Source organism: Argopecten irradians, chromosome 9 (genome assembly GCF_041381155.1).
Source record: "Argopecten irradians isolate NY chromosome 9, Ai_NY, whole genome shotgun sequence".
NCBI classification, from domain to species: domain Eukaryota; kingdom Metazoa; phylum Mollusca; class Bivalvia; order Pectinida; family Pectinidae; genus Argopecten; species Argopecten irradians.
In genome coordinates this window covers 20,375,267-20,388,985 of record NC_091142.1, presented here as the reverse complement: position 1 = coordinate 20,388,985, position 13,719 = coordinate 20,375,267, and the positions used below count along the sequence as shown (strand labels likewise).

The 13,719-nt window shown below is 36.5% G+C and overlaps 2 protein-coding genes across 2 annotated transcripts; one reads left to right on the top strand and one right to left on the bottom strand.

Moving 5' to 3' along the window:
* Window positions 1-4,316: 4,316 nt before the first annotated feature.
* On the top strand, window positions 4,317-6,186 carry LOC138330865 (uncharacterized). Its single transcript, XM_069278367.1, has 4 exons — window positions 4,317-4,446; window positions 4,744-4,908; window positions 5,030-5,399; window positions 5,513-6,186. Exons 2-4 carry the CDS (start codon window positions 4,747-4,749, stop codon window positions 5,941-5,943), a joined length of 963 nt encoding a protein of 320 aa, XP_069134468.1. The 5' UTR covers window positions 4,317-4,446; window positions 4,744-4,746; the 3' UTR covers window positions 5,944-6,186.
* Window positions 6,187-11,398: 5,212 nt separating this feature from the next.
* Window positions 11,399-13,648, bottom strand: LOC138331737 (uncharacterized). Its single transcript, XM_069279493.1, has 4 exons — window positions 13,406-13,648; window positions 12,820-13,009; window positions 12,269-12,638; window positions 11,399-12,154 (listed from the first exon to the last, which is right to left on the bottom strand). Exons 2-4 carry the CDS (start codon window positions 12,994-12,996, stop codon window positions 11,724-11,726), a joined length of 978 nt encoding a protein of 325 aa, XP_069135594.1. The 5' UTR covers window positions 12,997-13,009; window positions 13,406-13,648; the 3' UTR covers window positions 11,399-11,723.
* Window positions 13,649-13,719: the final 71 nt, after the last annotated feature.

Below are 13,719 nucleotides of genomic sequence, written 5' to 3'. Positions count from 1 at the left end.
TCTTGTTGGAAAATATTTTGCAACATTTGTATAATATATAATAAATAAACACATCCTAACCTACAAAATTATTTATAACTTCCATACGTACTGTACTTACGTCCCCAACTCTGCTATACTCACTCGTACTAAATATAGGAATATTTCACAGACAATATAGGAATATTTCACAGACGACATTTCCGGTTCACTTTTCCTGTAACTAACCACGCTGGATTGCTCATGCTTTATCTGAATATCAGACGATTACGATGCATTAAATAGTAGGTATACATTTACCAATGGATAAATTACGTTTCCTAATATCTTCTAGTTAATATCTATTCACAAATATTCTGATATTCATACATATCGATATAATATCGCACTAAACGCGACACATCACAGAAACACTCGATCTCATCTTGTCACCATAAATTCATGAAATTGATACGGAGTGTAATGCTAGGTTTACACTATGTTCCCGGCGGCCACGGCAGCCCCGTTTCAGGTCACCGTGGACAAAACGTGGTGACCGCGAGACAATGTGAGGCAACGCAGAAGGACATGATAGACAAACGTGAGCGGTCGTGGTTACCGTGGATGCCGTGCCAGATTTTTAAACTGTCAAAAAATTTGCCACGGCAGTCACGGTACAGATGGTGAACGCCACAGGACGTTATAAAACGGGATTGACGTAACAAAACGTGACAGTGCTTACGAGGCCGTAACAGAACTTCAAGACGGTCCGTGGTGAAACGGGCAGCAAGCACGTTCCCCATAATCTCACGGTGATTTCAAGTTTTGTGACGTTCTGTTGCGTTTTTTCCACGTTTGATCACGGTTGATGCAGATTGGCTGCACGTTTTGTGCCGTTTTGTCCAGGTTTGTCAAGGTTTTTACGGCAAGCCAAGGTGGATGAAAACCGTTTTGATGCGTTCTGTCAAGGCATCTTACGGCTTGTAGCGGTTGAAAGTCAGACGTGATACGGCTTGTTACGTCTTATTACGGTCTTACGTTGCAAGCAAAATATGATAAGGGTATCATTGCTTTGCCCGGTACATATTTACTACTTCATTGAATCATTTGTATTAATAAATAGAAATAGCCATTATCAAACACATTTAAATCATCAAATTATACCAAAGCTATTATGGCAAAAGGCAGATTAAATGAGTACAGAAAAAATATTTGCGTAGAAACACTTGTCTATAATAATTATATATTTTATACCAAATATGCTTTTCACAAATTTTGTAATTAAAACGTGTTTGAAATGACATTTCGGCAATAAATATTGTTTCAGTTGCTCCAAAAAGCCCGGCATCAGACTTTCATCCTAGTAAGCCTTGGCAGACCGTGAAAAACGTATCGGAGTTCGATCAAAACGTGTAAAACGTAGCAGACCTCATCAGATCGTAACAGGCCTGGAGAGAACGTAGTGGTATCCTTGATAGACCGTGCTAAAGCCGTAGTGTTCCTTTAACCTCCAGGAAACAGCACTTTCCCCTATATCATCGGTCCACCACGTAATCCGTAAAAGACCGTGGCAAAACTTCACAAGACCTCGCTCAACTTGAATACAGTTGCAAAAATAGCCAAAATTCTACGGCGCACCACGTTTCGGGCAAACGTGGCTACCGTGGTCGCTGGGAACATAGTGTAAACCTAGCAAAAGAAAGATAAATATTGCACTAAATGACCCCCATACCACCACTGCTAGATCCTGTGTATTGATACTTTAGATAAAACTATCTACACGTTACAATTGATAGATATAGTTAACATTTTACCCTAAATGCAAATGATCTTATTTGTCACGTAAATAAAGATGATCCACCAATATGACGTTACAATAGAACATGTTTAAAATACAATATAGTGGATGTGGAACTTTTAATAATATGCCATTAATGCATGAATTGTTTATTCACAACCGAAATTCAATCAATCAAATAATGTTATCGCCAACCAAATCGACTTAAATGTTTCAATGGTGTGAAGTTAGAAGCCGCTGAATGCCCCTTTTGAATATAGGATATATATCATCCCTTTCCTTTTCACTTTTTGAATTACTAGTGGCTGCATTAACAACTTACAATTTTACGTTCGGGTGAGAGTTTGCTTAAGTAAGTAATAACACGTTACACTCAGTTAATTTTCAACGTAAGTGGAATTTTCTGTCTAATTTTTGTTTTTCTAAATGAAGTCACGTAGGGCGTTAGAATTTACCTGCTGCCCCTATGGCATGATCATAAAAGGCGACTAAATTTAGGATCTTATATTTTCTCTTCTTCCTAACTGACTTTATCTTTCCTAATGCCTCTCTTGGCAACGCCTCACTTTTGGCCTTGAGTTGAGCGTTCGCCCCTGTTAGGAAGGCTCTGGGTTCTGTCTCCTGGCCGAGACACACCAAAGTCTATAAAAGTGGTAGTTACAAGGAGTGGGATGACTGGTTTGCCCGTTGTCAGTATAATGTGACCGGATGGGATGTGTTGCTTGGTGTGTTCGGCGGCATGCTTCAGTGATATAGCACTATAAAAAGGGCAACAGTTCCACTAAACAAGACACAACATTAATGTATCCCAGTCTCCCACAACACGCACCTCGCACAACATACACGCAATACACCGCATACATGGGAGGCCGTCCTTACATGACCATAGCTGTTAATAGGACGTTAATTAATCAAACAAACAAACAAAAAGATGACTGTAGTGCACCTAACATAATGAAACCTGATATGAAGTCCTTCTTGTTGTCTTTGGCAGTATATTGCAGTGAGGTCGCGACATTAACTAAAATAAAAATACTTTTTTCACGTGATATATACTTGATGTTCTATGAAATGCCATCCAGGCACTGTAATTATCAATGGCGAAATTAAGCGCAATGCAAAAACTTGACATACTTAATGATATATTTTACATATATGAGATAACACAGTCATGTTTATATCACAAATCGAGTTATATTTAAACTTTAGTTGATGGTTTATGATTTTTTGCTGCCATTTATGGTGACATTTAGCTTCCATTGTTATCACTTTTGTCAGTGTTTTGGATACTGTAGAATGAATGACCACAACCTTCGGTGGTGAATCATACCAATTAACGTGTTTACACAGAGTTTCTGACAGATAAATGATATGTTTACTGACATTGGGAGCACTTAGCACGTTATGCTCCTACCCGGATATGGAACTTTGACTCACACGGCCAATGAAAAGATCTGACGACAAAGGATTTAGATGAAACAAAAATATGCACAAATTATAGAAATGACAATTGAACAAGTTTCTTGCGAAATTTAATGGCAATTTTTATTTTTCATTAATTTCATTTTCTTATCTGTTTATATTATAATGTTACTATAACGATTAACCGAGAAATATGTTTTAAACTATTCTTAAATGTGATATTTATTGAACAAGAATTAAAATGATATGTAAGCATTTGATAGTTATTTCTCAATGAGCGTGCGGGTGAAAAGTGGTGAATAGTAAAAACAATCTTTATCTTATCCAGGCTTCCGACATTTTTATCAAAACATACGTACGATATTTTATTAGCCAAAATAGTATATATACATATAGCGGCACTATTGATATGATCGTCTTAGAAATTGTGACGCCTTCGGAAACAGCTGTGAAGGAATAAAGATTAATGGCAATGACGTTTGCCTACCCTAAAGACGAACTACCAAACATTAGTCTCAATAAATACACATGTATTTGCAATATGAACTGACGTAACGAAAATCAGTTTGCGTTGAATCAAAACTGCGTCAATTTTGTATCATTAATCCTAATTGTATTAAGTAAAAATATCACCACATCGACGTTCTTGTACAAAACAACTTTCTAAATATGACGCAATACATAAACATGTATTTGCAATATGAACTAACATAACGAAAATCAGTTAGAGTTGAATAAAAATTGCGTCAATTTTAGGTAATTAATCTTAATGGTATCAAGTAACAATATCATTACATCCACTTTCTTGTACAAAACAACATTCTAAATATGGCGCAGATGAATAAAGCTTATATATACCTATATAGAACATTTGAGAAAGATAACACTGTGGTTATGATAAAGTCTTTTGTAATGGGTTGCACTCCTAGTGCGTCCATTGATAATTCCTTGTGTCGGGGTACCGCGTCACCCCTATATTTACCCAGGATTTCATTGGCTGACAACTTCATTTCTAGATATCCTTGTATCTTATCGTACCAACATTGTACCGTAATGACCTCTTTTGTTGGTGTACTAGACGTCCGATATTTTACTATAAATATCAGACGCACATGGCTCTGTATACCAACAAACCCTGTGTACGGGCGAAGGAAAGAGAAATCGACTTCGACTTACTAGACAAGAAACTTACGAAAAAGAAACTTTGTGACAATTAAGGAAAAACTCCTTTCTAGATTACCTACACAGTAACTGCGCTTTAAAAACAGGTATGTGAATTTGTTTAGGTTTTTATTATATGTAATGATTCTACTCTTAAAAATCAGGGTACTGTGATATCATTTTGAGCGTTTGTATACATATATAATTTCAGTTTCAATGCAAAGAGCCAGAAATGCTTAACAGACGAGAAATTATGCTTTATGAAATGTATTTTCTAAATTATATAGCCATACTTAATCCGCTGAAACCAATTAATATCCTTATCATGTATCGAAACCAAAAGTAACTAAATCGACCATCGTTATAATTCACATTATTCATGATGCAACAAATTATATTCGTAGACTATGGTGCCAGTGGTTATATTCGTGGCCCTTTGTGTGTGGACATCTGAGGTCAGAGGTTATGGCCGACTGTTGGAACCCCCGGGTAGGGCCAGTATGTGGAGGTTTGGCTACAACTCTCCCCCAAACTACGACGACAATCAACTTTTCTGCGGAGGATTTAACGTAAGTTTTAAATACATATTCGTTTGTAATTTAAAAGTATGAACATAAGAAGAAATAGTTCAAAAATCCGTTATTCTTTTTCATTTTCTGATCTTTTCACTTGCTTTGTTTAACATTACAGCGTCAGTGGAACATCAATGGCGGGAAATGTGGAGTTTGTGGTGATCCCTGGGATGGAGCACGTGATCACGAGGCTGGCGGGAAATATGCTACAGGAACAATTGTACGCCATTACAGTGAGGGACAGAGGATCAGCGTCATCGTTCAAATCACGGCGTCACATAAAGGCTATTTTGAGTTCCGTCTGTGTCCTCATAACAACCCCAAGACACGTGTATCCCAGGCCTGTCTGGATCAACACGTCCTACAACAGACAGACGCCAGCACTCGTGTGTACGAGGCTGGTTATCCTACCAACTACACAATCCATCTCAAACTTCCGGTCGGGGTCACGTGCTCACAATGTCTTCTTCAGTGGAAATACAATACAGGTTGGTTTCCATGGACTTAATTCAATATTTGGTTTATTGTATAAGATAAAAATATAAATGGAAAAATTATTGACTAAATGTTAGAATGTTATGGGTGATATTTATTCTTGCAGGAAACTCATACGGCTGTGACGGGAGCCATTGTTGTATCGGATGTGGAGAACAAGAACAGTTTTACGGCTGTGCTGACGTAAGTGTAGGTGGAAGTTCATCCTCAGGACACATGTCCTCGTCTGTCTATCATCCAGTTAACGTCATACCCCAGGGACAAACAGGACCATCAGAAATTAATTTCCAAACTCAGTCGTCTGCCCAAGGCCAACAACCAGCTAGCTATGTCCCACAGAACACATACCACGTTATTTCCGGAAGTTCATTTTCCGGCGGAAGCGGAAGTCAGTCGGAGCCATGTGAAGCTACTGCTGGATACCGATCTATCTATCAGTTTGCTGACCAGTATTGTAGGGTACAGTGTAGTAAAGGCAACTGTCCGACAGAACGGTACTGTACCTCGGCATGTAGGAGGCTAATGGGTGGTAAATAATAATAATAAAAATGCTACTCTACAATTGAAAAGTTCAAAAGTCTCCGGACTGGGTGAAGCTAAGTGCTTCGTGTATGATTTATTGTCACTTTTAATATTTATCATTTTATTTATGGTTTTTGCATAATATTTTATATACATTTTACAATATTTCGCAATTTAGGTTGCAGTTTTCTCATCACCCTGTTTGTTCATTCTTTATGTGTATGTGTTCCATTTACAATTTTTATAATAAAATTTAAAAAAACCTGTTTTTTGCGGAGTTGTTTTGTTGATGAAAATAGACAACGAAGGTAAACCATTTATCTGCACCAAGGGATAGACTATCGTATGGTAAACGTGTCGTTTTTATATCACACCACACAAATAGGGCCAGAAGGGAACACTTCACTCAACATAACTGCATCCAAATGTGCAGGAACTGACTAAATCTGTACACTTTATATACATGTATAATATAGCTTAATCACAGAAAATATTGGAATTTTTTTCAAAAAATAAATGGTGCAAGAAATGGGGTTTGAAATTTGTTCTTAACTACCATACATCTGATCTGAACAAACCGCTAGCTAAATCAAATTTAGCATGCCTTCATATTCATGAAATTTATTACTTGTAAGGTTTTTTGAGATTTTTAACAATGTTGCTCAATAAAACATTTGTAACCTTGTAAATAACACTGAAAATTCCTATAAAATTAGCAAACAGTCGTAATTAAACACCACCAGGTATGGACAAAATGTTTTTCAGGTGCGAAGCATCCAAATACAGGCTAGGGGATCACGCGACTCATAATGATGTTTCACGGAATGATAGCGGAAATTCTGTCACTTCAGGTATATATTTCCGGGTAGGACAGCTATATTATCATTCAATCCTGATAATTTATAACCTAAAACAATCTGTGTATTGGTATTTATTTCGTGTTTGAAAAAGTACTTTTGGAGAACATTCTGCAGAAAGATCATGCGATCGGCAATTTGAGCTTGGACTTGCTTCAAAAGTTTAAACGTTAGTAAACAACAAACATATACCTTGAACTAATTGATTTCCACGTTACTTATATGTCGTGTCCTCAAACCTTAACGACAATTCGATGATGATTTCATTTCCTGGATTTGTATCGGATGCAACAATTAAATGGTTTACAAAATACGTGAGTGATTTACATATAGAGAACATTATACACATTCCAAGGAATTATCAAGCCAAGTATCTCGTAACAGACAACAACACATGCTTTGCTCACAATCGACTTAATAAAACTTAAAAATCAACAAACCGAGACAAAAACCATTAAATTCAACATATTTATTCATTTTATTGTGTTATATTAGCAATATATGCATACCATTGATAAGCATACCAAACAGTAATAAATTAACGATTGTCTCTATCCCTTGGCCATCATTAATGCTAGTTGTTTCTTTACGTCCATGCGTGCAATGTACACTGTAATTCCTGTATTGTAATAAAACATTTATACAACATTCGTTACAACAAAGGGGCATTGCGTATTAAATAAAATGTTAAAGCTGAGAACATCTAGCTAGTCATCACTTTAACGCCTAGCTTTGGCTTCCAACATTTGAAACCGAGATCGTAGATCCTCGATTTTAGATTGGATCCCTCTCTAAGCCTGATCTGCAGGTGCTGGTCTTGTATCGAGATAAAAGTGAGACTTTATATTCCGTGTATAATTTTAGAGACTGCACTGATGTATATGTATGGCCTGTATATACATTTGTAAAAAGAAATATCACCATTGAAAATACGTGTTCATTTTCCGGAAAAATGTGAAGATATTACTATTAGATCAATTTGAAAATACATCAACACATTGAATATGGTATAACTTACGTTTTTACAATGCTAGAAATATTCTAGTGAACGTCAAAGTTTCCTAGCTGTGGGTAAAACCTCAATTATAAATTCCAATTCCTTATTATCACTACGTTTATTCAGAGGATATGACAACATCCCATAAGGGGTCACGTTCTTGTGACCTTTATAAATGGCCAATCAAATTGCAGCTGCCAGAATCGTGTCTGGGGACGAAACCGTTTCAAAAAGCTCTTAAAATTATTTTCATGTACGTAGTCATTCCGCTTAAAGAGCACAACAAAGTTGAATGTATACTAATATGTAAAGTTATGCTGAGATGAAAATGGCGTTCATGCATTTTTATCTGATATACACAAGGTAAAATGGTCATCAGAACATGACCTGTTACTGGTTGTTGTCAAACGCTGATTACTGGTTGTTGTCAAACGCTGATGCCAACAAATATGATGCTATCAAAAGACTTACCATCTGCAGCTTGGTAAGCATTAGCTGTCGTATATCCAAAATTCGGAGTTAATAGAGAAAAGAAGGACATCAATGGGATTTTAATGTTAATATTCTCATTTATAATACTTGTCTATAAGATAGCTCAAATATTTCATCAAGATTCTGTTCAAAACAACAAATCTCAAAACTTACAACAAGGCAAGTGTTATTTCAATCAATAGATGCAGTATTCCTTTTAGACATTTATGAAATTGAGTTTCAAAATATATCCATCATATAAACGGCATTTTCACTTGAATATTGTTTACTATGTGCAGATTATTTAAGCAATTATGTATGGCTCTCTCCTTTTAATAAATAATACTTACAATGCAGTATTGTCTAAACAGTCTTTCGAATGAGAAATATACGTGAATTTCTAAGTTGTAATTCAACAATCAGCAATATGTCTTCATGATGCATGTATATTAAACTGTCAATATCAATGACCAATATACCGAAAACTTACTTCTACACGCACGACAGGCCATGAGACTCTTGATGTGGGCGGTATCTAGTTTATCATCTGTATCAACAATGAGGAAGAATTTCTCGTCAGGATCCGAGTTCAGCTTCCTCCACACCACCTCCAATTCCTATAGCGAACATATAGATCCCAGCCTGTTTCTCTAACTCTACCTCTTCCTGTGTTTTCGCCTTGTCCTGGCTCGTTAAGTACTGCATGTACGGCAGTTGCCAGCCAGGTCTATAGTCAGGTATGTTCTGGTGGCCTCACCTTTGGTATCTGGTCAGGTTATTTCCTATTCAGACTGCTTATAAAACATTACCACCGAGAAGCATCATTTACCTTGGTCTTTTCAACACATGAATAATTTATTTACCCATAGCAATCCATTTTATCACACATGCACGTTCTATTATGTCGATACAATAGTTTTTCCTCAACCTCGGGCTACCAATAACAATGCAATGACAGCATATCAACTATATTGCCGTTTTAATCATATGATAGTTCTATATACTCTTATAGCCAAATTACATTTCTCGTTTTAGTTTGAATCACGAAAATTTTGACCCTCGAGTTATATGATATTTCTTATGGAAACTGGCGCTAAACCGCTGATTGAAGTTTACACATGATACTTTGATTATGTGTATCATGTTTATATGAAACCCTATGTCTATGATCATACAACATGTATAATCAATAATCAATAAACGTGATCAAATACTATAATTGTTCGTTTGCATGTCAATATTACATTAGTAAAGTGAATCCGATATGTTTTGTACCGGAAGTCATCTTATGAGTTATCTCATTAACAGGAAATTGAGAGATAACAGGGAAAACGTGGTCACCGATCATACATGTACAATAAATACTAAGATAAAGATTTACTAGCATAAGAAACCTTAACGTTATGAAAGACACGTGTACTGAAGTGAAAGATCTGATTGATCCTCTTCTAATGTTATAAATACCGAACATTTTAAAATGATAACGATACTGAATAATGATCATAGTAACATTTATATATTATTGTTAATTCAGCTTTGACTATCCCCTTTGAAAAATATTTGTTAAATTCCATATCCAACAACCGCGAGTTGTGTGACCTGTTACTACCACAATCAAATCATCTACAAGAAGGCCAAAATAAGATAGCGTTATTTGCCGACATATGCAAATTAGGTGTAGTGATATTATTGTAGGCAAATAGGCACTCAATAATGCTCAAAACTCCTTTTAATTATGAAAGACTCTTCCATGCATTCCTACTTGTCAACCGTCTTTTTAAATCTAGATTTCTATAGGTACTAATAGACAAACAATAACAATCAACTAATCATTGTCAAACTACATTTGGACATGCTATTTTGTTTGTTTGATTAATAAACGTCCTATTAACAGTTATGGTCATGTAAGGACGGCCTCCCATGTGTGCAGTTTGTTGCGTGTATGTTGTGCGATGTGCATGTTTTGGGAGACTGTGGTATATTCATGTTGTGTCTGCTTGTATAGTGGAACTCTTGTCCTTTTTATAGTGAAGCATGTCGCCGAAGACATCAAGCAACACACCCACCCGGTCACATTATACTGACAACGCCAAACCAAAGCCAAAGTGTGGCGGTGCCAAGGGAGGCATTATGAAAGATAGAGTCAGTTAGGAAGAAGAGAAAAGATAAGATCCTAAATTTAATCGCCTTTTACGATCATGCGACATGTTAAAGCAAAGTGACATCTACTTCTCACCAGATAGCCATTTACCCATTGTAACCAAGTTAAAGTTGGGTCTAGGCGCATTAACTCTATATATTTACATTTACTTGTCATTTCTCCTATATAAACTTACCAAGGTAAAGTGAAGTATATGACGGTATAACTGACACCCAAAACTTGACCTTTATGACGTCACTAATGTTGACGTGGTGACGTCAACTTATCACCGTCAAAATGGCTGTTCTATCTTGTGGATTAAATCGTCGTTGATAAACGGTTTTTCCTGGTCTAGCTTAAACAATGTTAATACAATGCAGAGACCCTAAAGTGATTTGATAATGTAAATATAAGCAATAAACATAGATGCTATAGCTTTGCAGACAATCATCTCATATTGAGCTAGGAATATAGTTTAATGCTTAAAGAAATCACTCACAGGGTCCTCGTATGGCAAGATACACAACTAAACAAAGGACAATTATGAAGTTTGAGTCGATAGTTTATACTGTGAATGGGAAAAACATGACAGATTCCGATGTCGCCACATTTCAACAGTGATTCGTTCTGCAAGCAGCAATCGGAGTAAAGCAACATGACGTAATTCGATAATTGATGACGTAAACAATTTGTGACGTGATAATAAGAATACAGCAGTTCGGGTCAAAGTTTAATATATCGACCAATCAAAAGAGCGGATTGTGTTATCCCACTAGTGGAAAATCAATATAAATATCTAATACCAAGCACATTTATACAATGGCCTGAGAGTGGAATAACATGACGTTTTGTGGTAGAGTTACAAATCAATTAATATTTGAGTCTATTATAATGTAGTGCTGTGTGTCATACTAAACAACAAAATAAATAATTCTTTTAAAAGTTTATTATTAAAAGAGTAAAATATTTAGGAAACAGCATATTCTATATTGAAATATGAGCTTTGAAAGAATATACATCAAACTCATTATGAAACATCATAAAACAATCATGTAAGCGTTAAGCATATGGAAAAAAACATTGTGATATCATGACATTTGAACAATAAAACATTTGGCAACGACTGAGTATTATGCAAAATAATGAAGCAAAATATATAACAAAACACAAATGTGACATAATCTGCTGATTCTAGATATATATAGGATCATGAATTTGATGCCGATAAATAATGGTATTCTATATCACATAAAAATCAATCCTATATATATATTTGTCCCTTGTATGCGAGGCACAACTAACAAGTTGTTTTTTAAATAAAATAATCATGCTATTTACCACCCATTAGTCTCCTACATGCCGAGGTACAATACTGCTCTGCCGGACAGTTACCTCTACTACACTGTACCCGACAGTACTGGTCGGCATACTGATAGATAGATCGGTATATAGGAGTAGCTTTACATGGCTCCGACTGACTTCCTCCGGCAAACCAATTTCCGGATATGATGTGGTATGTGTTCTGAGGGACATAGCCCGCTGGTTGTTGGCCTTGGGCAGACGATTGAGGTTGGACATTAATTCCTGATGGTCCTGTGTGTCCCTGGGGTATGACGTTAACTGGATGATAGACAGACGAGGACATGTGTCCTGAGGATGAACTTCCACCAGATCCTATACTGACGTCAGCACAGCCGTAAAACTGTTCTTGTTCTCCACATCCGATGCAACAATGGCTACCATCACAGCCGTAAGAGTTCCCTATAAATAAAATATCACTATAGGGTTATCTGTTAACAATCTAAGCCATTGTATTAACATTTTGGCCATTGATATTAACACTGTGTGTCATATTAATAGAATAGAAAGACGAACCTGCATTATATTTCCATTGGAGAAGACATTGTGAGCAAGTGACCCCGACCGGAAGTTTGAGGTGGATGGTGTAGTTGGTGGGATGACCAGCCTCGTACACACACGTGCTGCCGTCTGTCTGTTGTAGGACATGTTGATCTAGACAAGCCTGGGATACACGTGTCCTGGGGTTGTTATGAGGACACAGACGGAACTCAAAATAGCCTTTGTGTGACGCAGTGATTTGAACGTTGACGCTGATCGTCTGTCCCTCACTGTAATGGCGTACAATTGTTCCAGTAGCATATTTCCCGCCAGCCTCGTGATCACGTGCTCCGTCCCAGGGATCACCACAAACTCCACATTTCCCGCCATTGATTTTCCATTGACGCTATAAAGTAAAATATTGATTGAAGATAAGCATTACAATGTAAAATCCAATACGTATTATGATATTTTCATATTATAGGGGTTTACGTTCGTACATTTTGTAATTAACAATATTTTAGTCATTCAACTAAATAGATATGAAACACAATATTATTGTATAATTCACTATAACATTCACTTACGTTAAATCCTCCACAGAACAGTTGATTATCGTCATAGTTTGGGGGAGAGTTGTAGCCAAACCTCCACATACTGGCCCTACCCGGGGGTTCCAACAGTCGGCCATGACCTCTGACCTCAGATATCCACATACAAAGGACAAGGCATATGTGGGACAGTAATGAAGTCGCATACCCCATATTCCTTTTTTATCTACGAGAAGAACATTGTAATCATTATAACGATATACCCTTTTACAAATGAAAAGCATTGATGAACCTGCTGTGACGAACGAGGATTCAAAGATGAAAATACATTAATGTCTTAATGGTAATGTATCTGTTCTAAAGCTTAATCATATATATGTCATTAATTAAGATTATTGACAATCTAACCTGGTAAAAATAATCTAATGGCATTTGCAAGTCAAATATACGATTTTGACTTAACATTTAATTTAAGCAAAACATGCGATATGGCTTTAATAACAAATGTGATTTACATGTATATCTTATTTCGCGAATGACATTTCGCAATGCTACACCATTAAAGAAATCTAAAACTTATGTAAATCAATTTGCTACAAAGCGATATTTAGCATATGCATACCTGAATTTGTTAAAGTGAATATTTGCTCGTTTAACGCTGCTAATACTGTTGCAGGATGGTTTTCTTGCTTAATAAGTCGAACAGTATTTCTTTTTCCTCCGCCCGTACAGTTGGCTTTCGGTTGACTTTGTTACGTAGTAAGTCGAAGTTGATTTCCTTTCCTCCACCCGTACAGTTGCCTTTACGCAGGGTTTGTTGGTATACAGAGCCATGTGCTCCTGGTATTTATAGCAAAATATCGGAAGTCTAGTACAACAACAAAAGAGGTCATTACGGTACAATGTTGGTACACGGACGATAAGATTCGGGGACAT